This window comes from Medicago truncatula, chromosome 4 (genome assembly GCF_003473485.1).
Source record: "Medicago truncatula cultivar Jemalong A17 chromosome 4, MtrunA17r5.0-ANR, whole genome shotgun sequence".
Taxonomy (NCBI): Eukaryota; Viridiplantae; Streptophyta; class Magnoliopsida; order Fabales; family Fabaceae; genus Medicago; species Medicago truncatula.
In genome coordinates, this window is record NC_053045.1 from 53,482,339 (window position 1) to 53,509,081 (window position 26,743).

Below are 26,743 nucleotides of genomic sequence, written 5' to 3' on the forward strand. Positions count from 1 at the left end.
AAATATAAACATCCATAAAGCAATATTAAGTTAATGATTTAAAGAAAATATGGAGCAAAGCACAAACTAAAATGGTAGCCGGAAAATGAGGCAACTGTCAATCTGCACCGCCTTGCATTTAAATTTCATGACAACAACTCTCAAAGCCACAATAGCTACTCCCTAACTAATTGGTAACACTTAACACCATCAAACCACCGACCTCCACTTCTAAAAAAAATGTTGCTTATCATGAACGGCCTAAAAAATGTTGTACAAAAGAATATACTCCTCTAGCCAGAACCATATCTCCCTCCAAAAGTAAATATCCATATAGCTCGCCCCTCGTGACTTTAGTTTTATTCAAGAATAGTATTTGACTGGCTATTACTGATGGTTGTTTATACAAATACATCCTCAACAAAGAGCAGCCTAAGGGCATAGAAAATACCGGAAGGAGGAAAACCACACATGGAAAATGGTTTATTGTAGAAATTAATAATGAAATGATTGAGTGAAGTCTTCTTCAAAAAAAAAATGATCGAGTGAAGCAGAGCTGATGCCAATTAATCAGACAAAACTGAGCCATAGTCTGGATCAAACGAAGTGCTGGAAAAAGCTTTAGAAATGAGAAAATGGAAATGATAAAGTAACACTAAGCAGTTTATGCTATAATCAGACAACCTAGCCAAATGGTATGTGGTTGAAACCAGGTAGCCTACATATATTATCTTGCTATATACAAATACAAGAAAATGATCTGGAATTGAGAGAAAATAAATGATTGAGTTAACAATAAACATCTTATGTTCTATCCAAAGAAAAAAGAAAAACAATGACCAGCTTATGGTAACCAATCAGATAACCGAGCAAAACGGCATGGTTAAACTAAGTAGACTGCATATATTATCTTACTATATACAAAAAAGCTTAGAACCTGAACCAAAAGTAAAAGATAACGAGATTGCAAAGATCTAAGCATAAATACATACATACAAATATAGATTGGAAAGATCTAACAGCCTCCATTGGTTGAGGAGGCAATCTAGTACCATTCTTCTCCTACATTGCCAGTTGTATGGTTCTATGGCGATGAAGTCCCAGTAATATAAGTTGAAAGAAAAGGACCAAAAAACAGGAGATTCCAGAGATAACCGACCAAGAAAGATGGACAAATGAATTAATTAATTATCAAAGTGAAAGACATTGTACCCTGTCTGGTAGATTTCTAGGCATTGGATGTGCATAAACATGTTTCTGCACAAATGATTTCTGAGCATTTGCTGTTGCTTCAGAGGATGATGAAGCCTCTGCCCCATCATTTTGCGCCCGTGCACCATGGAATTTGGCAAATCGATTGATGACAGAAAATCTTCTTTCTAAATCATGACACTCAATTCTTAAGTCCAAAACCGAGGCTCTGCTTTCCAATCTGCATCATCAAGATGAAAAATGGTAAAATGAGGGGAGGGTGACAAAATCCATAGCATATATTAATAAACAAAAAGTGTAACCTAAAATAGTAGTAGCAGTGGGCAACCAAAATAAAAAGCAAAACATTTTTGCTAATGACAGTTATCTAGAATTGTTACAGTTAGATTGGCTATGATTCATGAACTTCTGTGATTGTGATATAAACTTACGCGTTATGACTTATGCACCTATGATTTTAGTTTTATATCGTAATTTGGTGGTTATTTTCCTTGTATATGATATTTTTTATGCATGAGTGTGTAGGTATAGTTTGGCACTTTAGGTAGGATGCTAAGATTCTCTGAGTTATGATCTTTCACCCACTCCTGATCCAGGGTATATTCAGATTTTGACAACGTTGGCTGCCATGCAAAGTTTAAACCAAGCCATTCTTAAAACAACATGCAGACCAGCCAGCTCTAAAACATAAGCATCCAATATAACAAGTTTCTGAATATATTGGTTGTAAAAGTCACTCAGTGTCTATTTGTTTCACAATCCTCACAGACAATCCCAATGCTCTAGTGACCTTCGGGAAATAAAATCATGGTTAGCACCACTATCAACTATTAGAATTCAATCCAAAGATGCTCATTGCATTACATTCCAACATTTCTTCTTTCTCTCCAGCAGTTTCCAAAGATGTGATTTCTCTGTCCTTGACTCCCTCACCACCCGTCAGCACCACTGTCCGAAATTGCCACCAACCTTCGGTACAGGGGATGAAATTTCTCCCCGACCCTAAAGCAGAGTCTTCAGTTTTCCTTTCCCTTAGTTCATGGTAATGTGGTGGACCCCCTGCAACATCATCAAGGATATTTTGCTCTCGTCAGCACTGACAAATTTTAGTTGTGTTTTGTGACCCACTGGACAGAGCCTGACCCTTATCTTGCAGCTCATCGGACATTGCCGAATCCACCAATATATCATGCAACATTGAGCCAATTTTCAGAGGAGGAAAGTCTGTATCTATCTCATGAGCAATTGAGACTATTTTCAGGCAAAGAGAGTAAATCAGGCATAGACAACAGCTCCATAATTCAAATTCAACTTGCTGAATTTGTTATTTGAAATTTTACTACCACAAAGAAGGAACAGGAAAAGGCAACAGATACTGCAGAAGCTTTTAAGTTTTAACAGTTTCGGACGTAATAACAAAGTTTCAGTATTATTTGCTACCTATGAAGCACAGACTCTGACAAGGACACCAGACACGACACAGCTAATGTCAAAAGATATATATTTATATGAGAGGAGTTAATATCATCCATTGGACTAAAATGTATGAACAAGTTTAAAAATACTTAAGTGAGTGTGCTCCACATTCCAATCACCCTCGTCACCACATCTCTGCAGACTTCGATTTTCTAATACCCACACCCTTTCTCTAACATAAATAACACAATTTTTCTCGCGTTTTACGATTCACACACTCCTTATATTGTTAGCTGCACGATTTACACATGATAAAGAAGCTCCAAGAGGCAAAGGAACAATCATTGGATCAATTAAAGAGGCAAATAACAAATATTCCATTTAAAGAGGGCTCTAAAAGAGGAAAATTAAAAAGATGCGAGAGGAAACTCGAGTGAAGAAAATAAAACGAATCAATGTATTTTGATTGCAACTCTAATGACGTAAATAGCGGTGATGGCCGGCAACATGGTGCTGATACCTAATGCGTAGACCAGATACCTACTACAGGCCAAGCAGCTAGGAAGAAATGTAAAGAATGAGAATTGTTGAAACTAGCAGATTCATTAGCAGATAGGTTTCTTCCTCCTGACCGAATCTGTAACCTTCATTAGCAGATTCATTTTTTGTGGTTGATCGTAGTGGTTGAAAGAAGATTAAAAGGTAAATGACATCTGTGGTAAACAAATTTTTTGGAATTTTGTGGAACCCATAGACAAGAGATAGAGAGGTGGAGAGGCACGATATGACTTAAATGGAGCCTTTTAATCTTAGCCACACATTTTATTCCAAAGGTTGATAAATAACCTAACTCGCATAAAATTTTCATTCTCACTAGATATGGCCCATATTATATAATATTATGTGCGTGTGTGCGCGCGTGCGCATGTGTGTGATTTGTCCAAAAAAGCCATGATAATTTTTTTGTGTCGGGATTGTTAATTACTTGTTGGTTTTTTTTGGGCCATTTACTAATTTATTTGAATCACTAATCTTACTTTCATCGGGTTTTTCAATTTTTCATATGGTTGTGTTTCAAAAGCAGAAAAACCTTGAAGTACAATAGCACCACGTGTTATTTTTACCCAAGACTTTGCAATTTTCGGGTCTTTTAGCCAAAATGCATCAACTTGCAATATTAGTACCCCCCTCTACAATCCCGTTGGCTAATGATGCACGTAAGTATGATGATATTGGGCTATGCAGCTCTTTTATAACATCATTTGTACTATATCTAAATTGAGAATGAAAATTTATATATGCGTTTAAATTGAGCAATTTTTTTTATTGCAAAAAAATCTAAAACTATATGAACTAGCAATTCAACTACATCTATCCATCTCCTTACAAAAAACTGAAAATAATGGAATCAAATTCAAGATCTTTAACCAACTCATTAATCACCATCCTCGGATACGATAGAAGATGAAGTTTGTATGTGAAAAGAATTTTTCAAATACCTAATTAAAATAATATGATATTACTTTTAAAACTTTTTTAGAGGTGTTCATTATTACCGTAGACAAGTCTATGGTGTGTCTCGGGGGCGACCCAAGCCCAAAGCAAGTAAAAAGAAGGGTTTACGCCTCTAATTTTCTGTTATATAGGCCAAAAAATTGTATGTTTGATTTTATATACTATAGGTTCCACACTTATTTCAAACAATTTAAGGTGTCCTAGAGGCAAAGTACCTTTCTCCTGACGAGAAGTTCATTAATTCGATCTTGAGGTTTGTGTTTTTGGAGTTTCCATTTTGCACAAGAAAAATATTAGTAAATAAATTGAATATATCTAATTGCTAATCAAACACGGCCTCTCTTTCTAAGAAAGAACCTGCCAATGGACTGCTCTTCTTTTTAAGAAATACTCCATAATCTTAAATGTTAACACAAAGATTGACAAAAAACTAAGCAAAATTGAAAGTGAAAGGCATCATTATAGGTTGATGACATTCCAACTATGTCCGCACCCCGTCACTCCATCAATTAAAGATTGGCAATAAAAACAAAAGATAAATTTTTTATAAGATATTGTCGTTAATTTTTAAAAGGCCATATGTAAAACTTCACATTAGGCCTCAATGAACGCTGAGGCAACCCTAGTGTTTCTGATGAGTGTCCAAGATGTGTTGAAGCAAAGAAAAGAGTTTATTTTACGACACTTCTTTGAGTTATCTTACATGTGTCGTACAAGTGTCAAACACCGTCGCGTCACACTAGGACATGGCTAACCTGAGGAGTGTCCGTGCTTCATAGTTTGCTACTAGGGCCATTAGAAAAAATAAAAAACGGATTGAAAAAATCCAATTGAACACTGCAATAGTACCTCATGACATCATTTTCCAGCTTCCTTGCCCTATCAGAAAAATCTTCCACTTTCGAAATGTACTGGTCAATTTTATCAGATGATTTAAGCCTGTTGGGCCGGCTGCAATACATTAACAACAAATTTCAATTATCACATTCAAAATTATATACAAGTGAATGAAAGACTGAATATATTGATCCTATCAAATAAGAGAAGTGGTTTATTGTGAATGAGACGAAGAATCGTGACCATGAAACATGTATGCAGAGTCAAGATGAAAATACAAGGTCATGCAACTTTTAATGTCGCCGTTTCCTTCTGAAAAACTTTCTAGACCATTCATATGGATTTTCATGATCATGATCAACTCTTCTGACATCCCATAATCACAACAATATAGGGCTCACTTGATAAGGGCCCTATGATCCATTCAAAACCCGCATATGCTCACTTCAAAAGGGAAAAATCAAATCTTACAGATTTTCGCTAGCCGGAGGCACTGGCGTGTCATTTCTGCACAATGAGACTGAACTGCACGCATCTCCTAACACTAATCTAGCAACAGAATAAACCACACTATCATGATGCAACTTGACGTCTGCAGAGAGAACTGCAGCTGGAGGAGGGTTAAGTAGTTGCTGCATGAGCTGTGTTGTCAAGACAAGTCTTCTTTTTGACTTCATTGTTGGCAAAACTTCAACTAGCTCAGCATCGTCCTCAACCTAAAATTATACAGTGAGTAATGTGAATGCCTGTAACAAAGGAAGTTTCATTTGCATAGGCTGGTGATTATGAACAAACCTTCTCAATCAATCTATTTGCAGATTGTGCCCAGTCTAATTCTGCCCCCCTGCCAAATAATAAGGAAGTGCAATCTTGTTAGAAGAAAAAAGATAAAAAAGTAATGAAATACTTTCAAGCAATTCAAAAACATCATATCAACTTGTCAAACAGTAAACAATGAAATACTTTCAAGCAATTCAAAAACATCATATCAACTTGTCAAACAGATGGGATCTTTTTCCACTTCAAGTGATCAATAATAGCAACAGGGAATTGCAAGTGCATTAAATGTGTTTAGATTAGCTTATTTTGTGTTAAGAGGTACCAATAATAAAAAACACAAGATAACTTTTTACTAAAAAACTATTTTTGCGTAACAATTAACAAATTATAGCCTAAATCACATAATTTTGTCAAGAACCTGATGTCTCGAAGCCTTTCAGAACCCTGTTTCATTTCTTCATGCCATGCCACGAGTTCTGAAGTAGCACTTTTACGTTTCTTTGGTCTCACAGTAAGCAAATCAGGCTCAATAGCAGGAGGAGACAATAACTGAGAAGGCACGTTGACATTTGCAACTGAAGTAGGCATTGGACTTGGCCTGGCATGACCATGCTGACCAGCATCATTGAGACTATTGACTTGCTCCATTGGATTACCAAGATGCAAACTAGCAGATTGGTTCTTCACGGTGAAAGGCTGATTCATAATGTTTGGAGTCATTGCACGTGCATCATACATTGGCAACATCTTTCCATTTTTAAAAGTTCCATATTGCTCAAACCATGATGGAGCCATTTGAGGATTTATTAAAGAATGATCACTTCTAAGAGAAGTTACTTTATTACTATTAGCAACATTAAGAGCATTTTTCTGATCATATATGACCCTCTCCTCGGAAGATGCATTAGTTTCTCGTCCATCACCTGGCACTGAAGAATTATCCCCCGAAACATCTTCGACGGTGTTATTGTATTTGTATGACTGTTGTCCATGGTTAGAATCAAGCTGTCTATCCCCTACATCATCTGTAACTTTGAATTTGTTGACATCTTGATGAATAGGATTAATCTCCATATTTTTCATGGACTGAACTTGATTTGGCATAGAGAAATTATGATGCAAAAAAGTGTTTGGTCTTAAAGACCGACCAAAATCCTCAATATCTCTAGAAGTCGCAGCTTGGCTAGATTGAGATGCATCAGGTGTACTTTTCACAATATGTTCCTCTACAAGTGAAGCATTTGCAGTTTCACCAGTGGCATCAACAACTTCAGGCAACATCTGTTTCCTGGAGAGGTCATTAGCATCATTCTCTGAATCTTCAACATGTAGCCTATGTGGCTCTGTTGCAGTTTCACAGATATTAATTGGTTGGGGATGGGATGGAGCCATCAAAGCATCAGGCTGTTGCATGCCAGAAACACTTGTCCATACATTGCGTAAAACTTTAGACGGGGTACCATGTAGAGATGCATTAAAAGTGACAGAAGGATGAGGAGCTGTGCCAGCCTCCAATGCTGAAATTTGCATGGTAGGATCTCCATGGCGGATCTGGTTTATACCACTCAGCTTGGGAAGGTCCTGAGCAGATGACACTGCAGATTGACTAGTTTGGGCTCTTTCACAATATTCATCTATCTGACTTGTGGAACCCATTCGCTCAACACGACTTGCACTATCACATTGAGTATTTGCTACTTGTCCACCAAGACTAGCCATATTCTGATTTTGTGGATGGATCCGGGAGAAAGGAAAGCCAGATGTGGAAGCCTGTTGAGTATTTCCCAGTGCACTATACTGGGAGGCTTTATCAAAAACTTGCCCCGAGGAACCAGCTATGTTATTTCTAATTTCATGAGATGACTCTTGAGAAGGAAAAGTCTGAGCATCAGCCAACCAAGTATGACCCTTGTCTACCATCTCAGATGCAACATGTGGTGTAGCATGAGAAGACGCCGTAGGAAGCCTTTGAGTAGGAGGAGCCAATTGTAAACCAAAGCCCTGAGACGAAGAAGTTTGATTCCGCTGAGGATGTACAACAGACCCATTAGAAGATTCGGTATCCATCACCCTGGAAGATAAATGGCAGTTAGAAGTGCTCATATTTGTTGCAATGCCATGCTCCCTTGATTGATCCACTTTATGAAGAAGCTCAAGAATATTTTGACTACAATAATTTTAAAAAACCAAAGCAAACAGTTGAGCTAAGATCATTTTACACATTATGAAGAGAAAAATAATGGGAAAAGGAAAGAAAAAGAGAGAAGTAAACCAAGTTGCAGCACCATTTAGAACATAAGTTAGCAAATGAAAACGTTAAACGAGCACAGTTACAGTTATTTTATAGTTAAAATAATAATTGAAGAAACAATAATTTAGAAGGGAGTATGGCGTGATGAAATAGTAAATTTATTTACAATCGAAAAACCAAAAGCAAAAGGAAAATTTTCAATTCAATTACCCGGGCGAAGCAGTCTTATTCGAGGCGCAATTACCAAAATTTCTATCAAATGGCATCAATGTTTTCGGTGCGTAACTAGATAGTTCACTTTTTGAAGCATTATCATCGATGCTTTTATTGTCAACCTGAAAAGCAAGTTCCCACCTCTATCAGATATTAAGGAATTTACTATGATTCCTCTGCAGCTGGAAAAGTAAAGAAAACTTTAAGCAATTACTATAGTGGTTCATGCGTAACAAGGGTTTACCTTCTCTGTTTCAGAATAATTCCCATCAGAATGACCATATTTTGACTGCCCTGGGTAGCTCTGGTCTCGACTTTTAAGTCCTCCAAAGGGTTGATGGGGCATAGGCTGTGAATTTACTACATGTTTGCTTCCATAAGATTCTGTCTCAACACCAACATCCCCCATTGGGTGATACTGAAATTTACGAGTTACAGGAGGTCTACGATTTCCCTGACCAGGTAACTTCGGGCTGTGCAAATCACTTCCGTCGAAATTGGGGTTTTCTCTCACACCACTAGCTCTATGATAGGAAGGATTAGACTCAATACCATCTGCAGATTTATCCGTTTTATTTGAGTTTTCCATATCATATGCTTCTCCTTCTGAATTCTCGTTCTGTAATGACTCCAAAACTAAAGGATTCTTCTCCATGTGATGCCTATACTTCCCTCCTGCACCTTCGTTTCTTCCAAAGCTCCCCACAGAATCTGCATGCCTCCATGTGTCAACATTAGAATGTTGATGGTTGCTCGGTCGGCTGACCCATGTAGCACCAGAGTTTGGCATGGCAACGATGCCATTCATACCAGAATCTTCCCCAGAAACCTGCATATTACCTGCCGACTTTACATGTTCCAAAGCAACAGATGGATTATTATCAGAATCAGGCTCCCACGTAGTAGGAACCTGGCCCAGTTTAGGAGTAGAATTGTTTTCGGGTGGGGCTGATTTTATATAATTCCATCCATTAGATCTATTGAACGGCTCACTACTTCTGTTAGGGGATGACAGAGTTTGTTGATGATTCCAAGAACCTGAAATAACCTTTTCATTTACTTCTAAACATGAGGAATTGGTAGCATTTCCATAGATATGACTTCCTTCTGCCACTGGTTTTTGCTGAGGGTTGCAATCTAGCCATTTACCTCTTTCTAAAATCTGAGGAATTGATCTTTGAGAAGAATCTGCATGTAATCTGTTATGCTGTTCCTGTGCAGTATCAGCACCTGGCTGATGAAATCCAGGAAGACCAGAATAGTTTACAGTGGCACTGGGCCTGCTAAGATCATCTTGACGAATTAAAGGCCGTGAGTTTATATTGGGGGATGACTGCAAGTTATTTTCAGCCCAAACTGATTGTTGTTTGCTGCTATCAATGGGTGAAGGTCCTTTTGGCAATGAACGTTCAGTATTCCTGGAACTTAAACCACTCCATTCTTCCTGTATACCCATTTCACTACTAGAAGTTTCAGCTACAGCAGACTGCATAAGTGCACTCCAACTCCCGCTTTGAAGAGATGGAAATCCACTAAAACCATCTGAATCATCCAGCATATTGAAACCAGAATTCCTGCCAAATCCATCCCAAGGGTTGTCATCAGAACCAAACAAAATCTTTTCTTCTGTTGGATCTAGAGTAGCCACATTATGTGGAGGAGCCTGCCCTATCATCTTGTCCTGTGAAGTCTCGGAAGATCCGGCCAGTTCCTGCCTTGCATGAAAATCTTCCATTGGTACATCTCTTTGCTCAGAATTCATCTGCTGCAAGTTCTCCATATTCAGTCCACTATTAATACCTTGAGCAACTGAACCGAACATACTTTTTCTTTGAATATCTTGTCTAGAAACTGAAGTTCCGTCATTTGAGTTCGTTTGATCTGACATTGCAGCATATTGATGAGCTGGAAATGTATTAACACTAGCTGATATGGATGGTAATGATTGTTTGTCACCTTGAACGTGAGAATACTGGTTTTGGATAGAAACCTGAGACATTGCTGACTTGTCTGCTTGAACATGAGAGTACAGGCTAGGTGCACCTCTAGAACCAGAAATGGGAAGCCCGTAAAGAGACTGGTCTCCTTGATTAGGAACCAAACCCATCAAGCGCAATTGCTCTGGAGATATCACAAAACCATTAGGGGGGCCCTGCATAACTGGAGATGCACCACGCTGGAGCCAATTTGCATTAGTTGCCATAACTTCAGGCTGCCACATAAGGTTAGATGCCTCGTTAATGGGAATGCCATTAATAAGAGATGGAGAATGGTTGGCAACTGTCTGTTTTGAAATGGAAGAAGCAGGAGTCATGGAACTATGTTGCCTCGCTTCTAGTTGATGAAATTGTTGTTGCCTTTGAAGTTCCTGCATCTGGTTGAGCATTGCTTGTTGTTGCAAAAGCTGCATGTCATTAATCCCTGGCTGCTGTCTAGGGAAAGACTGAAGCATGCCTGATTGTCGACTGCTTATTTGTTGTTGACCTCCAAAAAAATCATAATTGACAGGAGACTCTGTACCATCAGTCCTAGTCAAGTTTCTCTTATAGTGGTCAAGACCAGCCCCTTGCTGTGACTCTAGCACCGTTATTCCTCTTGATATGCCATGCAAATCAGCTCCCGTATCCACTCCCAAAATATTTGTTTCATTTTGCCTAGTCTGGAAAACCTGATGTCCTTGCATATAGCCATTAACAGCTGTTTGTTGGTTTGGGGTTTGATTTCTGCCAATGTCAGGCCTCGGATTTGATTGTGCCGGATTCAAACCATGTCGCAAATGTAGAGCGCTTGTGTTTCCCTGCTCAGAACCTTTGAACATTGAAAAGGAAGTATGATTATTAACAATAAAAAATAGATATATCAATCAACTATATAAATATTAGATATATATGTGTCATGTGTGTGTGTGTACAAATACATATATAAACTTCTACCTGATTGTTGTAGATTAAAATGTTTCAAATTGGAAATAAAAGGTCCACCGGCTGGTCTCTGGCTGCCAGCCCACAAATTGTTGCTTAGCCCAGGCCAGTTCCCGTCAACTGCCTGTGCGTGATACTGGCCCTGGGACAAGTTTTCTTGACCAAAAAAATTATGGACCCTGTCTCCTACCTCGTTTCCAGGCATAGATGACCCAGCTCACAATTTTTCAGCTGATAACTGTTTATAAGAAGCCGGAATGAACCAAGGAAGATCAAGAAAAAGTTTCTCCAAATATCATGTCCAAAAACACCCCTCTGAGCAACTATCATTTACTCCTGGAAATTGTTTAAGAAAAAAAAAAAAATTAGCCAGCTAGTAAAAGTCCATTTGGTGTAATGTTAAATTGTTAATTAAATAGTTGTCAAAACATGGGATAAGATAAAAATAATTGAAATGTCATGCAACGCAAGATACCATACACAACCATTGATCAAATGCACCATGTATAATAAGCGTGCAACAGTTAAAAGCAAGCAGCTCAAATACAAAATAAAATTTTCACGAAGCAAAATAAACATTTCTTGACAAGCACACTGTTGCTTAGCAAAAGCAGCCCCAAAGCTTTTTTTCTTGCAGACCAATTTGAAAATTTTTATAACGCAATCAAAAGAAATTTTGGGGCACTGCTGCTTCATTGATAAAAAAACAGTCAACTAAAATGCATCAAATGTCTTTGTGAAGTGTAAGATGAAGCTAGAGTATCCAACATTAAGGTTCTAGGTGTTCTATCTTAAACATAGAAAAAATGGGAGAATTGTAAGAGGAAAAAAAAATGAAGTTCTCGGTTTTATACTCTGGAGTAACTCGAGTGTTACAAGGTTGAATCACGGGTAATGTTACACACTCTACGCATAAGCCGTAATGTTTTTCAGACATTTTTTGTACATTTGCACATCCAATCATTTCTTTCTCACATATAATTGACTTGTAAATATCCTCCAACATCTAGATCAGTACTAAAAAACTACAGAATGTTCAAATAGAAATAGCTCTTCTGCATAAGTATCAACTTAAAAAGAAGTCTGGCATCAACAACCAGGTTTTGCCTTTCTTCAAAAAACAACCAGGTTTCGCCATTGTTAACTCACAAGCAAACAAATAAATAAAATATGATCTGCCTCCCCCTTCAAATTGAAGTACAAGTGCACATAAGCTATCAAAATGGAGAGTATATGGACATTCCGAGAACGACCAAATCCACTGCATTGATGATCTTGAGAACAAAGGAAAAAACACAACAGAAATCCAGAACCTAGACCATCATATCATATATCGTACACATTTATGTGTTATCTAAACCAAAGTCATGCAGAAACAGCAGGAACTCCAATGCAGAGCTTTTATTACACATTCCCTATACGCAGCTCCCTATTTTCTATTTGCAAATGTGTGTTATTCTAGTAATGGCATCCAACATATTTTACACCCCTTTGTTTTAACTACCTCAGTAATTTATCATCCTTGAGACTTGGCAGTAGTAATTCCTCGATATTGAAAGCAAACTCTAATTTATTACAAAACAATAACCAATAAAAATCCCAAAGAGCAAACTTATCCAAAAACTTCAAGGCATCCACAGCCTCAAACCACCCCTTGTGTTTATGCGAACACATACAATTCAACCACGACTATAAAAACATCCTCACCGCAAGAATCCGCCGTCTCTGTTCATATCTTCCAGCTCCAAACTCATATTGCACCCAGATGGATAGAATTTGAACTAACCCGTCTTCATTATCTAACCTAACCCTAACAGAGAAATCTACTTGCATAAATCATTTCAACACTCAATTTTCCGGTAGAAGAAACGCTTAATTTTTTTTCATAAACTACAGTGTAGACCTACATAACAATAAGCTCATATCAGCATGCAAAAATTCACACTCTCCTCCTCAATGCAAGAGAAACCAAAACTACTCGGAAACACATTGAAGCAAAAACGAAAAACTAGAAAAGTGTAAAACATAACCCAAATATAAAATCTAACATGAAATACGCACAATTCAACTAAGCTGAAATTTTTCAACTTCCTAAAGAAATGAGATAATTCAACAAACACAAAACTCGATTACAATTTCACTTCCCATGCTTTCTCATCAGCTACCAAAAATCACTACAAAATCTCAAAATCATTACCAAATCACAAAAGATCGGAAATAATTCACAATTCAAGCTCGCAAATAGCGACTAACAAACACAAAACAACAAAACGAGTTCTCAAAATCGTGCCCAGTATGGAAAGCGATAAACGGAAGCAGATTTGTTTGTAGAGAGAGAATACTAGGGTTTTTAGAGATAGAAATGGAGTAGGTGAACTCACAGTGACATTGATAATAAGATTCAGTTGAAGATGAAAATTGATCCTGAAAGAGTGTTGAAGATCAAAGCGTTAGGGTTCGTCGTAGCGGTGGAGGAAGGAAAAACGAGTTTCTTAGCTCTAGCTGAGATAAAGTGATCGAAATAGTGTGAAATTTTCAACGAACAGAGGAACAACACCAAGGTTCGGACCGGAGGTTAGGTTCGGTGAGACGAGGCTGGTTGGTTTGGATACAAAGCTGGTATGGGCTTTTCTTTCTTCCCTCGCGAAATGCGAAGCAAGCCCAATGGAAGATCGCCAATTGAAACCATACACGTATCGCGGTTATGGCATCAAAGAAAAACTAGAAGTTGTACTTCAATTATTTTAAAATGTGTTCATACAAGCTTTAAGTTTTAAGTAGATGATCTCTCAAAAAAAAAAAAGTTTTAAGTAGATGAGATGAGACGAGACGAGATCGATTAGATTACTATGAATAGAGATAATAGCAGTATATTTTCTGAGGATGAAATAGAAGTATTAGAATCGCAAGACGAAATCGTCTGTATGGATCAAATATGATGGGAAGAAGAAGTAGGGTGGAGCCGTTTTCTGAGGATGAAATAGAAGTATTAGAATCGCAAGACGAAATCGTCTGTATGGATCAAATACGATGGGAAGAAGAAGTAGGGTGGAGCCGACGCAGAGACTTGGCGGTGATTGTGAACCATGCAAAGTCATTAAACAAGAGACGTTATGAATAAAGGTGGTTATTATGAAATATTTAATTTGATTTTTTCTATTTTAAACACTTAGTTTGATGTGTCTCATACAACGAACTTAAATGGCTGATAGTGTAAAGTGGTTTTGTATGTATTCTAATTAGGAAAATGATTAATGGTATGACCAAAATTCAATGAAAACTCACGAACGATAAAAATTATAATCTCGACATTTACTTCCTTTTAAAATTCCATTTTTCAATGTTCACGACTATTTCACCGCCACACCGTCGTCAAGAAAATGGAACCATCTCCCATCTTCATCATTATGTCTTCAACCCACAAACACCTCTCCTAGTCCCTAGTTTGGAGTTCTGCTTCGATTTGGGACAGTGGATAACAACCACCTACGGATTTTAGACATGGATTTAGAGTTATGCTTTGATTGGATTAGGTTTGCAGTGGGTTGTTGAAGTCTCGTCATTCAAAACAAGCTTCTCAATTTAATTTAGACATTGACGTTGTTAGATAGCTTGGATGAGTACTGTTAGATAACTCGTAATATCTTTAGGGACTTCAACATAAAACACAATAAGTTTTGGAAGAACGAAAATGAGACACTAAATTAACATCCAGCTTAAGCTTAAATGAAGATAATTTACTCTTGTAGAAAATTCCAAACTATTATCGGTGTTGTTGATCAGGAAGAAGCGTAACGCTTGATGAATTCTATAAGTTAGGGTTCGTTGTCTACCTTTTTATATGTTTAATTTTATATTGTTTTCAAACAAAAAAAAAACTAGAAGTTGTACGTGGTAGATAGTTATTACGCGTGTATTCGTCGATTTTCATAGGAAATCACATTGTGCAATTTAGCATCGCTGTTCTAATTAATCTCCAAGCGTGTTTAGTTCTATGTGGACAAACTTCATAAATGGTCTACCATGGATTGGTACTTAAAATTATTAAAAATTTCAAGGATGATCGGTAATACTATTCAAAAATTAAAATAAAAAAAATAAAAACATGGTGTTTCTCATATTTACGACTAACTAGGCCTGTGGCACAGGCCTCATAGTTATCGGGGCCCAAAATTTGAATGTTTAACAATAGACTATTACTTTTCCCACCCTGCTGCCTCCTCGCGTGCCTTGCAAAATTTACTAAAATACCCTTGGTCCGGATTACATAATCCGAACCAGATTATTAGTTATTTTCGAAAACATAAATCTGGATCAGATGTTATGTGTAACAGCCCGATTTTTCATTAGATTTATTTTAATTACTTTTATTGTGTGTTTATATGTGTTTGTATGTGATCATTGTTCATTGCGTGCATTTTCGTGAGTTTCTGTGTTAGAAGGGTATTTTAGTCATTTTAAACTTAGGGGTATTTTGGTCATTTGGTGTGAACGGGTAAATTATAAGTTTTGGTGATGATTACTTCTAGTGATTAGTGAGAACCATTGTTTTACTGAGTTACTATAGTAAATAATTAAGGTTTTACCGTTTAGTGGCCGTTGATGATATTTTACCGTTATTAGTGAATTACCGCTGTGTGTGTATAAATGTTTTAGAGTGAGTTGAAATGGGTTAAATCCATTAAGTTTGAGAGTTAGGCCCATTAAGGGGACTTGATATAAAAACCTTGTCTTAGAGGAAATTTCCTTACACTTTCATTTCATAAGATATTTTTGAGAGAATAGAGAGAGAAAGTGGGAGCAAGAGAAGAAAAGGGTTAGAGAGAAGAGGACTTGAAGAATCAAGGGTTGGGAGAAAAGCTAGGAGCAAAATTGAAGTCTAAGCTAAAGAGATTAACCTAACTAAGGTAAGGGGTTATAATTCATCATAATCATTTATTGCAATTTTCAATTATTTGTATGAAAAGTGCTTAATTGGGTGAATTGATTAATTGTTCATAAGTGATGAAATTTGTGCTCTAATTATGATGACATGTTTAGATGTATGAAGTGATAGATAATTGAATTGTTGTTAGTTGAATTACATGCTCAAAATATGAGAAGTTTGTATATGTTAAAGATATGTTCAATTGGTGAATTATGCTTTGCTGTTGTTGAATTGTGATAAGTTTCATGACCAATTGATGTTGTTGTTGATATGTCATGTTGTTGAAGATAATCCATGGCTTGGGTTTGCATGATTCATGATTTGTGTGGAGAATTAAGATGTTGTTGGTGTTTTGATGAAAAATGGTGAATTGGCCCAATTGTCAATTGTTTTCATGTTTGGTTGAGTCCTTGTGAGTCTTTTAGTCATATTGACCTGTAAACATCATTTGGAAACACATTTGGGCTGAGGGATCAAAATTGGGGATTTTGGGTGAAAATGGGTTCAAACCCGTAACATTTTATGTTGAACTGTGAACGTTCGCTTAAAGGTTCGCTTAAGCGACCTGTAAGCGAGCAATCAGACTCTTTTCAGGGTTTAGGTCGCTTAAGCGACGTGTGAGCGAGCTAGCAAGCGAACCTTACTGGTAGCTACTAGAACTCGTTCGGTTAAGCGAACCAGGTGGTCGCTTAAGCGAACTGATGAGCGACCAGTCAGCGAACATTTCAGTTGGCTACTGTAACTCGTTCGCTTAAGCGAACCAGGTGGTCGCTTAAGCGAACAAGCCCAGTTTCAGCCACTTTAATCTTTTGTTCCGGGTCTTTGGGGGCCATTCCGAGCCTTGTAAAATGATTCTTTCAACATGTTTAACTAATGTTTAATCCCCTAAACCTACTGGAACAATGATTAGCTTGCCTAAACTTGAAATTGTTCATCGAGCCTTAACTTTGAAGTTTTTGGAACTTTAGACTTTTGTCGAAAACAAACTTTTGTAAACAATGGAACTTACAAGTTGAACCTACAGGTCATATAGACTTAGGTAAGACTTGTAAGAGTGGTCAAACATCTTAATCATGTAAAAAGTGATATTTCGGATGGGAATGTGAAAGGTTGTGAAATTGGGTTTTTCGTACGAACTTTAGTTATTCTTGGATTAATGTCTAATAGTCCGGAGACGACTCAAGTTCATGAATCTATGATTGATTAAGGTTGTTTGAGAACTTTCAATTTGTCTATGTTGTTTGTCTTGGGATTTATCAATGTTGGCCGGTGGCCACTTGATATGGTTTTTGGTCGGAAATGTTTCTTGAGCCAATTGTCTTATGAATTGTTGTGACTATTCTTATATGACTAAGTGAAGTTGTATGATTAAATGATTGTATTGGATATGATGTTTATCATGAGGTGTGTATGTTATCTTACTTAGAATGTAAGGAATGCTTGAATGGTGAAACTATATGAGATAGTTAATGTTGAATGACATTGTTGATTATTGATAATCATGTTAATGTGGTGATGATGAATCTTATGATTTAATTGTGTACGGACATGTTTTCTTGATAATGCAAATGTTGTAGAGATAATCAATATAATTGGGTGTTGTCCTATATATTGAGGTGAAAATTGTGAATTGTCGTCGCATTATTGAGTCCTTGTACATGTCCATGCATCATAGTCGTGTTGAGATTGATATGATGTTTTTGTTGCATCATTGGGCTCCGGCCTAGCAGAGATCATTGAGTGATCTAGTTTTGTGGACTTCAGTCTTGCAGAGATCCATAGTGATCTAGATTGTGGGCTTCGGCCTTGCAGAGACCTTTGACAGTCTGGATATAGGTGACGACCTTGAGGTGATATGGTACCGCATGCATATACGTGTCGAACTAGGTGCACATCATGACATGAGTCTTATGTTGAGAACTGTGATTGGTGATTTGGTGATTGTGTATGAATAACTGTGAATTGATGTTTGTTCATGACACATGTGATTGATGAATTATTGATGTGAAATATTGGGGTTATGATATAAGTATATACATATGTGAATATTATCATTGATCAAGTACATGATGTTTGAATTGAATTATTCATGTTAACTGTTATTTGGATTATTATGATGTAATACTTATCCCCAGTGGTTTTGACCGCCTACCTGTCTGTCTGTATGGATAGGTAGACGTTGTGCAGGATTAGTTGCTCGGTGTGTTTTTGTGCTTGGTGGATATCGGGAGCTTTCTCCGATATCGGTGTTGTAGAGTCTAGGTGGCTCTGATCTAGGCGGTTGTCATAGTCTAGATCGTTTATTTGGATTATTGTTATGATTGGAGAGTCGTCCGTATGTTGGGAATCTGAGATTCATCTGTGTTGATGTAATAATTGATTCATGACATGTATATTTTGAGTACTCTGATTTTTATTCCGCTGCGACTTTTGAAGTTTATATACATGTTTATGGTTTTGAATTTTTGTATGATGACGTGGCCTCTATTTCTTGAATAAATGTATTATTCGCATGTTTAATTGCTTTAATAGAAATAGGAGTGTTACATTATGTAATTTTCTGTGTCTTTCTTTGATGTCAAGGGGTCTCTGTTGACCGTTATATGAACCCCACACAAGCTGCAATGCATTGCAATTGCAGGGTTCCTATGAACGGTCAACAATGACCATGACACCATCGACACCCCTAAAAAACAGAATTGGATCCCCTCATGCGTTTCCCCTACTGCTGCCTCTCCTGTGCAATTTTAAGCCATCAGATTCATCCAAGGGTTAAGTGACAAAATGGAAAAAAGGGGCAATTTAAGAGGAGAGAGAATCTTAATTCATCTTCTCCAATTTTCCAAGGATTTCTTCAACCCTCCCTGCTTGGTTCCGTGCAAGTTGCAAACCTCTTTTGAGTTTACTTTTGTTAATCATTTTATATCGTCCCACCATTATCATCATTTAAGCTTCGTTTTCTGTTGTTATATTTTCAATCTAGTCAGTTGGTTTTTGCCCCTCAACCCTCAAACATCATATCTATGTTCCGTTGATGATGTTCAACCATTGAAGAATTTGTTATATAAATTTAGTGAATTAATGGTTAAATTTAAAATAACATGTAAAAATTGGTAGCATTGAACTCAATGAAAAAATTATCAAAGAATAGATATAGACCGATTTTCCCGTTTGCTTTCAACAAAACCATAGAAAAAAGGAAAGTGGATTGGTTGGTCTTTCTGCACCGTCGTCACCGATAAACGCAGTGACTGAGGTCAGGCAGCCGTCGTTAAGAAACCCTCGTCACAACCAATGTGCCGCGTCGTTAAGTAATAATACTATTTAATTATTATTACTTAATTATTTTAACCATTTTTCTAAGTCTTTATATGAATCCAACGACCGAAAATAAGGCAGCAGAGACCACTGGAGACAAACAGCTGGAGATGATCTGGATCCCAAAAAAACTAACAAACATTTGAAGAAAATGGAAGAAAATAGGTGAAGTGAAGAATGAAGATATTTGTTGAAGATGAAAGTCTATTTATAGCCTAAAACAAGTCATAGATCATTAATACAGTCAATGAAAACGTGTCAGTGGTTGTAACCGTCCAAACCCACAATAATGGCTCTGAATCTTTCCGGAGTTTACATTCCGGAATGTCCTTAGCCCTACAGGAAGTGCCAACTCTTCTCTCGTTCACCACCATTATCGCATTAATCCGGAAAAGAGGTGTGCATTCCGGATTTTATATTCCGGAATGCATCAGTCATGGTCGGTGGTCTGCATCAAACGTTTTTGTCGGTGGTCAAGTAAAAAAAGTGGTAAAACGCATTTTTTGACTGCATTTATGGCCTCCTAACCGTTTTTGACCCACCCCTCCCTATAAATAGCCTTCCAAACCCCATCATTTCTCACACCATCCTCTCCCACCCTCTCCTCATCTTATTCCTTCTACAACCATGGTTTTCCATCGTTGGCCTTTCATAGATAAGAGCCTCGTTGAAAACTTTCAGGGTTTGTATGAACGGTCAATGAGGATGGAACTGCGCTGCAATGAAGCGCGGTTCATCTGAGGGTCATGTGGGTCAGTGTGGTTTTTAGCTTGGCCTGTCTGGGCGTAAGTTTGAGCACCCCCCATCTCCCTTAGGGAAACTACTGGTAAACTACTGGTATGTCCCATCACATACTAGTGGTTAGGCTCTTAGGATATTATAATTAGGCTCTTAGGAGATTAGAAATAGATTTAGGATCTTATGTAATAAGTTTAAAAAGCTTGAAAATGATTGTAATGTATTGTTCATATATTAATAAAGACTTAATGATGTGTTTCGTCCTTGCAATTAGGCGTCATTTAAAAATTAGTCTCTGTAATCGCTAATCCTGGCAATTTACCCTTGCATTGTTTAATCATTTAAAATTTCGTCATTTGACCAACTTAATCACTACCAAGTCATCAAATTAGCAAAATAGCATGGGAATGGACAAAAATACCCTCGTCTTTATTATGAGAAGAAGATAAAGACAGGGGTAAAAATGTCATTTCACGAATGGATGACGAGGGTGTTTTTGTCCATTCCCATGCCATTTTGCTAATTTGATGACGTGGTAGTGATTAAGTTGGTCAAAGAACAAAATTTTAAATGATTAAACAATGCAAGGGTAGATTGCCAGGATTAGCAATTACAGGGACTAATTTTTAAATGACGCCTAATTGCAAGGACGAAACATATCATTAAACCATTAATAAAATGAGTTGTTTTTATGTTTGTGTCTTTTTATTTCTATTTTTTATTTTATTTGCATTTTATTCTACGTACTTTGAAGATTAAAATTGTAAAAGTTCTGCAAAATTATAACAATGCAATCTGGAAAACGAAATCCAAACCAGGGGTAAAATTGAAAGAAAAAAAAATAGGGGGTGCGAGGAAAGGCATAGGTGGAAAAAGTAATAATTTTAACAATATATATTGTTATTAATGCTGTTACTGAACTTAAAAACCTTTCATGTTTTTGAGCCATTTATCATTTTGGTTTTGTGAGAAACCATCTATTCTCATGATCTTGATAAATAACTTTGAGTTTACAAATTTCATGAGATAAAATAGAGTCTTAAAATTGTTTTTTTTTTTTCTTCAATGTAGAGGTATTCATTTGGTAAAGAAAAAAAATAAAGAAATGTAAAAAAGACAATTCTACGGTTGAAAATTGAACGAAATCACTCTCATTAATGTTGAATATAATACAAATACTTTTGGATAGGGATTTGTATATCAAACTCTGTTAGACCTCGTCTTTAGAGTAGGAAAACTTGAATATTCAAATTCCTCGCTTATGTTTCAAGACTTTCATTCCTTTTAAATCATTATTTGAACTATAGTGTTTGCGGTGTAGTTTGGTTCGGTTTTGAGACTAAAAATTATCTGAACTGTAAGATAAGTAAGTACGCGGTTTGTTTTAGTTCGTTTGACTTTTAAAATAAATTTTGAACCAAATTATACCAAACTAATACGGTTTGGTTTGGATTTGATCGGTTGATGCGGTTTTTCTAGTAAGTATTTTTTTAATGTTAAAATCAAATTAAAAAGCTAAAACATAACATATTTTTAGCAATGTTTTAAATTTCATCAAACATTGCAATTTTATTTCCATAACAAAATGTTCCCAACCACGTAGACCAAATTAAAACATAGACAAAAAGTAATCCTATTTTGTAAGAGTTCAAATAGCATATAAATACATTTTTTGATAGAAAAAGCACAGAAGAAACTTAACAAGAAAAAATGTCATTTTATTAAAGTTTTCATTGAATTTCTATGAGTATTGGTTTAGATTATATATATTTAATCAGTATTTTTCTTATATTGCGGTTTGATTTGGTTTGGTTTGGTTCGGTTGATAAAATCAAAACCGTAAATTGAACCAAACCATGTGATTGAGTAAAAAAGTGATCCAAATATATCTGAACCAAATGCAGTTTTTTGCAGTTTCGATTTAGAATGGTTCGTTTTACGGTTTTTTTTATTGGTTCGTTTTTTAACACCCCTAATTTGAACCATAAAGAATGACATGTTCATTTTAAAGCATAATTAGGAAATGCACCTCTTTTGCAAGATGATTTGGAAATAAAATTGGAATTGAATTAATTTTTTTAGACATGTAATCTTGAAAGCTAAAACAAGGGGAAAATGTACTTGATGATTTGATTTGATTTGACATTAACTATCTTAGAGATTGACTCTTATGATTTTTTTTTCTAACTGTGGTTTTATGTTGTATATCATTAAGATTAAGATAAAGTTTTTAAAATCATTTTTATTTTTTCGCATGCTTATACGAGTCAAATTCATAAGTGAGTGTATAAACTCTTTTTAAGTTTACGTAGGCTCAGAACCTAGGATATGGTGTTCTTTAAGTAAAAAAGTTAAATAGTATTTTGTCAGTGCATTTAAATATACAAACTTTCATTTTTAATACCTCCAATATTTTCTTGAAAATTTGTCCTTAATTTTTTTGTCAGCTATTTTAACTATTTTATTTAACAAAAGTTAACCCAACTTAAAAATAAAATCATCCAAAAGTTTACTAATAATGCCATGGATAAGATAATTAATTTCAAAACCATTTTATTCAATTTCTTGAAAGAAAATGGTTTTTGTAGGAAAATAAAAACAAACGGTCGTTCGAAAAGAAAAGACTCGAATAGAAGAGAGAATTCTAGTAGTTTCTTTTTCTCTTCCCCACAGAAACATCTGGACTCATCTTCTCCATTAACAAATACTCCTCTTCTTCCTCACCGCTTCAATCACCGAATCAATCATTCATTCAATTAACAATCTATCTTACAACGCAAACCACAAATATTCTCAATTCTACATTCTCTTTTAACAACATTCTCATTCCATCAACAAATCATCGTTCACAATGAATCCAGAAAAATTTACTCACAAAACAAACGAAGCACTTGCTGGTGCACACGAGCTAGCAATGACTTCAGGCCATGCACAAATCACTCCCTTACACCTTGCATCAATTCTAGTTTCTGATCCTAACGGTATTTTCTTCCAAGCAATTTCAAATGTTGCTGGTGAAGAATCAGCACGTGCCGTTGAACGTGTTTTGAAACAAGCATTAAAGAAACTTCCATCTCAATCTCCTCCACCAGATGAAGTACCTGGTAGCACCGCGCTTATCAAAGCGATTCGTAGAGCACAAGCTGCTCAGAAATCACGTGGTGATACTCATTTAGCTGTTGATCAGTTAATCTTGGGAATTCTTGAGGATTCTCAGATTGGTGATTTGTTTAAAGAAGCTGGTGTTGCTGTTTCTAGGGTTAAAACTGAGGTTGAAAAGCTGAGGGGTAAAGATGGGAAAAAGGTTGAAAGTGCTTCCGGTGATACGAATTTTCAAGCATTGAAGACTTATGGTAGAGATTTGGTTGAACAAGCAGGGAAGCTTGATCCTGTTATTGGACGCGACGAAGAGATTCGAAGAGTTGTGAGGATTTTGTCAAGGAGGACTAAGAATAATCCAGTTCTTATTGGTGAGCCTGGTGTTGGGAAAACTGCTGTTGTTGAAGGGTTGGCTCAGAGGATTGTTAGAGGTGATGTTCCTAGCAATCTTGCTGATGTTAGGTTAATTGCTCTGGATATGGGAGCATTGGTTGCTGGTGCGAAGTATAGGGGAGAATTTGAAGAGAGGTTGAAGGCTGTTTTGAAAGAAGTTGAAGAAGCTGAAGGGAAGGTTATTCTTTTCATTGATGAGATTCATCTTGTTCTTGGAGCTGGTAGAACAGAAGGATCAATGGATGCTGCTAATCTTTTTAAGCCAATGCTTGCTCGTGGACAGCTTCGATGTATTGGTGCTACAACACTTGAGGAGTATAGGAAGTATGTTGAAAAAGATGCAGCATTTGAAAGAAGGTTTCAACAGGTTTATGTGGCTGAACCTAGTGTTCCGGATACGATTAGTATTCTTCGTGGATTAAAAGAGCGATATGAGGGTCATCATGGTGTTCGAATTCAAGATCGCGCGATTGTAGTTGCAGCTCAATTGTCTAGTCGGTACATAACCGGTATGTGTTTTTGGTATTGATTTTTTATGTATTGAATGTGATGATTTCACTTGTGGTTATGCTAACATGGTATGCGTTTTGTATTTGTTAAGGGCGTCATCTACCTGACAAGGCCATTGATTTAGTTGATGAGGCATGTGCTAATGTGAGAGTTCAACTTGATAGTCAACCTGAGGAAATTGACAATCTTGAAAGGAAGAGAATGCAATTAGAAGTTGAACTGCATGCTCTAGAGAAAGAGAAGGACAAAGCTAGCAAAGCCCGTCTTGTAGATGTAAGTATGGATGTTAAGTTTTTCTTTTAATCAATGATTTCTGAATTCAAATATGCCATGATAGCATTAATTTTGATGATATATTTAACAATGAAGATATATTTATTCATAGTAGATTTTAGTTTAGTTTAATTTAACTTCATATGTTCTAAATGAACTTCATTTTTGTAATACTAAAAACATAACTATATTGTGGTGTTGCTGCAAATGTGGGATAATGGTTCAAATTGCGTATCAGTTTTCATTTTATATTGTTTATTTACGGTACTTCAATGATTCTGATAGTTGATGTTCTTCACAGGTACGGAGAGAACTTGATGACTTGAGAGACAAGCTTCAACCTCTGAAGATGAAGTATAGTAAAGAGAAAGAGAGGATTGATGAGATTCGAAGGCTGAAGCAGAAACGTGAAGAGCTCCTCTTTGCACTACAGGAGGCAGAGAGGCGGTATGATCTAGCAAGAGCTGCGGACCTGCGATATGGTGCAATTGAAGAGGTGGAAACTGCAATTAAAAATCTTGAAGGTAGCACTGATGGGAACACGGATGAGAACTTAATGTTGACGGAAACAGTTGGACCGGACCAAATAGCCGAGGTTGTTAGCCGATGGACTGGTATACCAGTGACTAGGCTCGGCCAAAATGAGAAAGCAAGGTTGGTTGGACTTGGTGACAGACTGCACACTAGAGTCGTGGGACAAGACCAAGCGGTTAATGCTGTTGCTGAGGCTGTATTGAGATCAAGAGCTGGTTTAGGAAGACCCCAACAACCAACTGGTTCCTTCTTATTCCTTGGTCCGACTGGTGTTGGTAAAACTGAGCTTGCAAAGGCTCTTGCAGAGCAGCTATTTGATGATGAAAATCAGTTGGTGAGAATTGACATGTCGGAATACATGGAACAACACTCTGTATCAAGATTGATTGGTGCACCACCAGGGTAAGTTATTAGATTCGTACCTGAATTTTATTTAGACTATTAGCCTAAACTACTAGCTAGAGTTAAATATGAATTATACATTGCAGTATGTGGTCTATGAGAACAAGTATCTTATTTTATATTGAATTTATTTTCAGGTATGTTGGACATGAGGAAGGGGGTCAATTAACAGAAGCTGTAAGGAGAAGGCCATACAGTGTTGTACTCTTTGATGAAGTTGAGAAAGCACACACATCTGTATTCAACACTCTTCTCCAAGTCTTGGATGATGGGAGGTTGACTGACGGACAAGGCAGAACTGTGGATTTTAGAAACACTGTGATCATCATGACCTCTAACCTTGGTGCTGAGCATCTCTTGAGTGGACTTTCAGGAAAATGTACCATGCAAGCTGCTCGCGATCGAGTGATGCAGGAAGTAAGAAGGCATTTCAGGCCAGAATTGTTGAACCGACTGGACGAAGTTGTTGTATTTGATCCTCTATCACATGAGCAATTGAGAAAGGTTGCAAGGTTGCAAATGAAGGATGTGGCTAGTCGTCTTGCTGAGAGAGGAATTGCATTGGCAGTAACAGATGCAGCTCTAGATTATATTCTTGCTGAGAGCTATGATCCAGTAAGTGATTATAATATCACCTTAATCTTTATGATATTGAATACTTCAGTCAAAATGGTACTGAATCACAATACTAACTGGTTTATGTTATTTCTGTTACTTGTATAGGTGTATGGAGCTAGACCAATCAGAAGATGGCTAGAGAAGAAGGTGGTGACAGAACTCTCTAGGATGCTCATAAGAGAAGAAATTGATGAGAATACAACGGTTTACATAGATGCTGGTCCTAAGGGAAGCGATTTGGCATACCGTGTAGAAAAGAATGGAGGGATTGTTAATGCTGAAACTGGGGTGAAGTCTGATATATTGATTCAGATACCGAATGGACCTAAAAGTGATGCTGTTCAGGCTGTCAAGAAAATGAGAATTGAGGAAGTTGACGATGATGAAATGGAAGAGTGAATTTCATTGTCCTGTAGTGATGTTTTTCTGTGAATATAGTTTGTGGTCTTCTTGAACTATATAGTTTTGTCAATTTGGATTGGTGTGTCTGAAGGATGAAACTCAAATCCTTGAAGGTTGTAATATCCGTTTTTTAGTCGTGAATAATTAATTCTGTTTATAAGTTCAATTGCACAATATTGTTATTTAGTTTGTGGTTTCTTTCTTCATTGATTAGCTCATTTTTTTCCCCATTATGTTTTTGATAAGCGCTTAATGACTTATGTCTTTCCGTTGTAAAATGAATTTTGAAAGCAGGAAGACTTGGCTGTTGAAGAAAGTTTCATTGTCCTCTGATTCCATTGTGTTGTTGATATCATAAGCCAACAATTGTGAAAGGGATTTGTGGGAAGATTTTAATAATGTATG

General features: G+C 36.7%; 2 protein-coding genes across 6 annotated transcripts; one reads left to right on the forward strand and one right to left on the reverse strand.

Annotated features, from left to right (window-relative positions):
* Positions 1–679: 679 nt before the first annotated feature.
* On the reverse strand, positions 680–13,761 carry LOC25493876 (uncharacterized). Of its 5 annotated transcripts, none has more exons than XM_024782062.2 (10): positions 13,506–13,760; positions 12,832–13,027; positions 11,137–11,460; positions 8,448–11,011; positions 8,201–8,325; positions 6,158–7,906; positions 5,755–5,803; positions 5,431–5,675; positions 4,972–5,073; positions 680–1,411 (listed from the first exon to the last, which is right to left on the reverse strand). In XM_024782062.2, exons 3-10 carry the CDS (start codon positions 11,327–11,329, stop codon positions 1,171–1,173), a joined length of 5,268 nt encoding a protein of 1,755 aa, XP_024637830.1. In that variant the 5' UTR covers positions 11,330–11,460; positions 12,832–13,027; positions 13,506–13,760; the 3' UTR covers positions 680–1,170. The 5 variants fall into 5 exon arrangements, with proteins under 5 accessions (XP_024637830.1, XP_039689091.1, XP_013457974.1 ...); XM_039833157.1 differs by lacking the exon at positions 12,832–13,027 and having other exon boundaries at positions 6,158–7,373; positions 7,416–7,906; positions 13,506–13,759; XM_013602520.3 differs by lacking the exon at positions 12,832–13,027 and having other exon boundaries at positions 6,158–7,810; positions 13,506–13,761.
* Positions 13,762–22,732: 8,971 nt separating this feature from the next.
* Positions 22,733–26,544, forward strand: LOC25493878 (chaperone protein ClpB1). The gene is made up of 5 exons (XM_013602524.3): positions 22,733–24,108; positions 24,201–24,382; positions 24,684–25,318; positions 25,456–25,933; positions 26,042–26,544. The coding sequence occupies exons 1-5, from the start codon at positions 22,959–22,961 to the stop codon at positions 26,333–26,335; spliced, it is 2,739 nt and encodes a 912-aa protein (XP_013457978.1). The 5' UTR covers positions 22,733–22,958; the 3' UTR covers positions 26,336–26,544.
* The last annotated feature ends 199 nt before the right edge of the window (positions 26,545–26,743 follow it).

Excerpts from the sequence above, each read along its gene's own strand:
- LOC25493876 (XM_013602521.3), bottom strand. The coding sequence starts at position 11,329 with ATGCCTGGAAACGAGGTAGGAGACAGGGTCCATAATTTTTTTGGTCAA. Across the intron at positions 7,907-8,200 it reads AATAAGACTGCTTCGCCCGG|TCAAAATATTCTTGAGCTTC; the intron begins GTAATTGAATTG and ends AAATTATTGTAG. Across the intron at positions 5,676-5,754 it reads CAAATAGATTGATTGAGAAG|GTTGAGGACGATGCTGAGCT; the intron begins GTTTGTTCATAA and ends GTATAATTTTAG.
- LOC25493878 (XM_013602524.3), top strand. The coding sequence starts at position 22,959 with ATGAATCCAGAAAAATTTACTCACAAAACAAACGAAGCACTTGCTGGT. Across the intron at positions 24,109-24,200 it reads GTCTAGTCGGTACATAACCG|GGCGTCATCTACCTGACAAG; the intron begins GTATGTGTTTTT and ends GTATTTGTTAAG. Across the intron at positions 25,934-26,041 it reads TTGCTGAGAGCTATGATCCA|GTGTATGGAGCTAGACCAAT; the intron begins GTAAGTGATTAT and ends TTACTTGTATAG.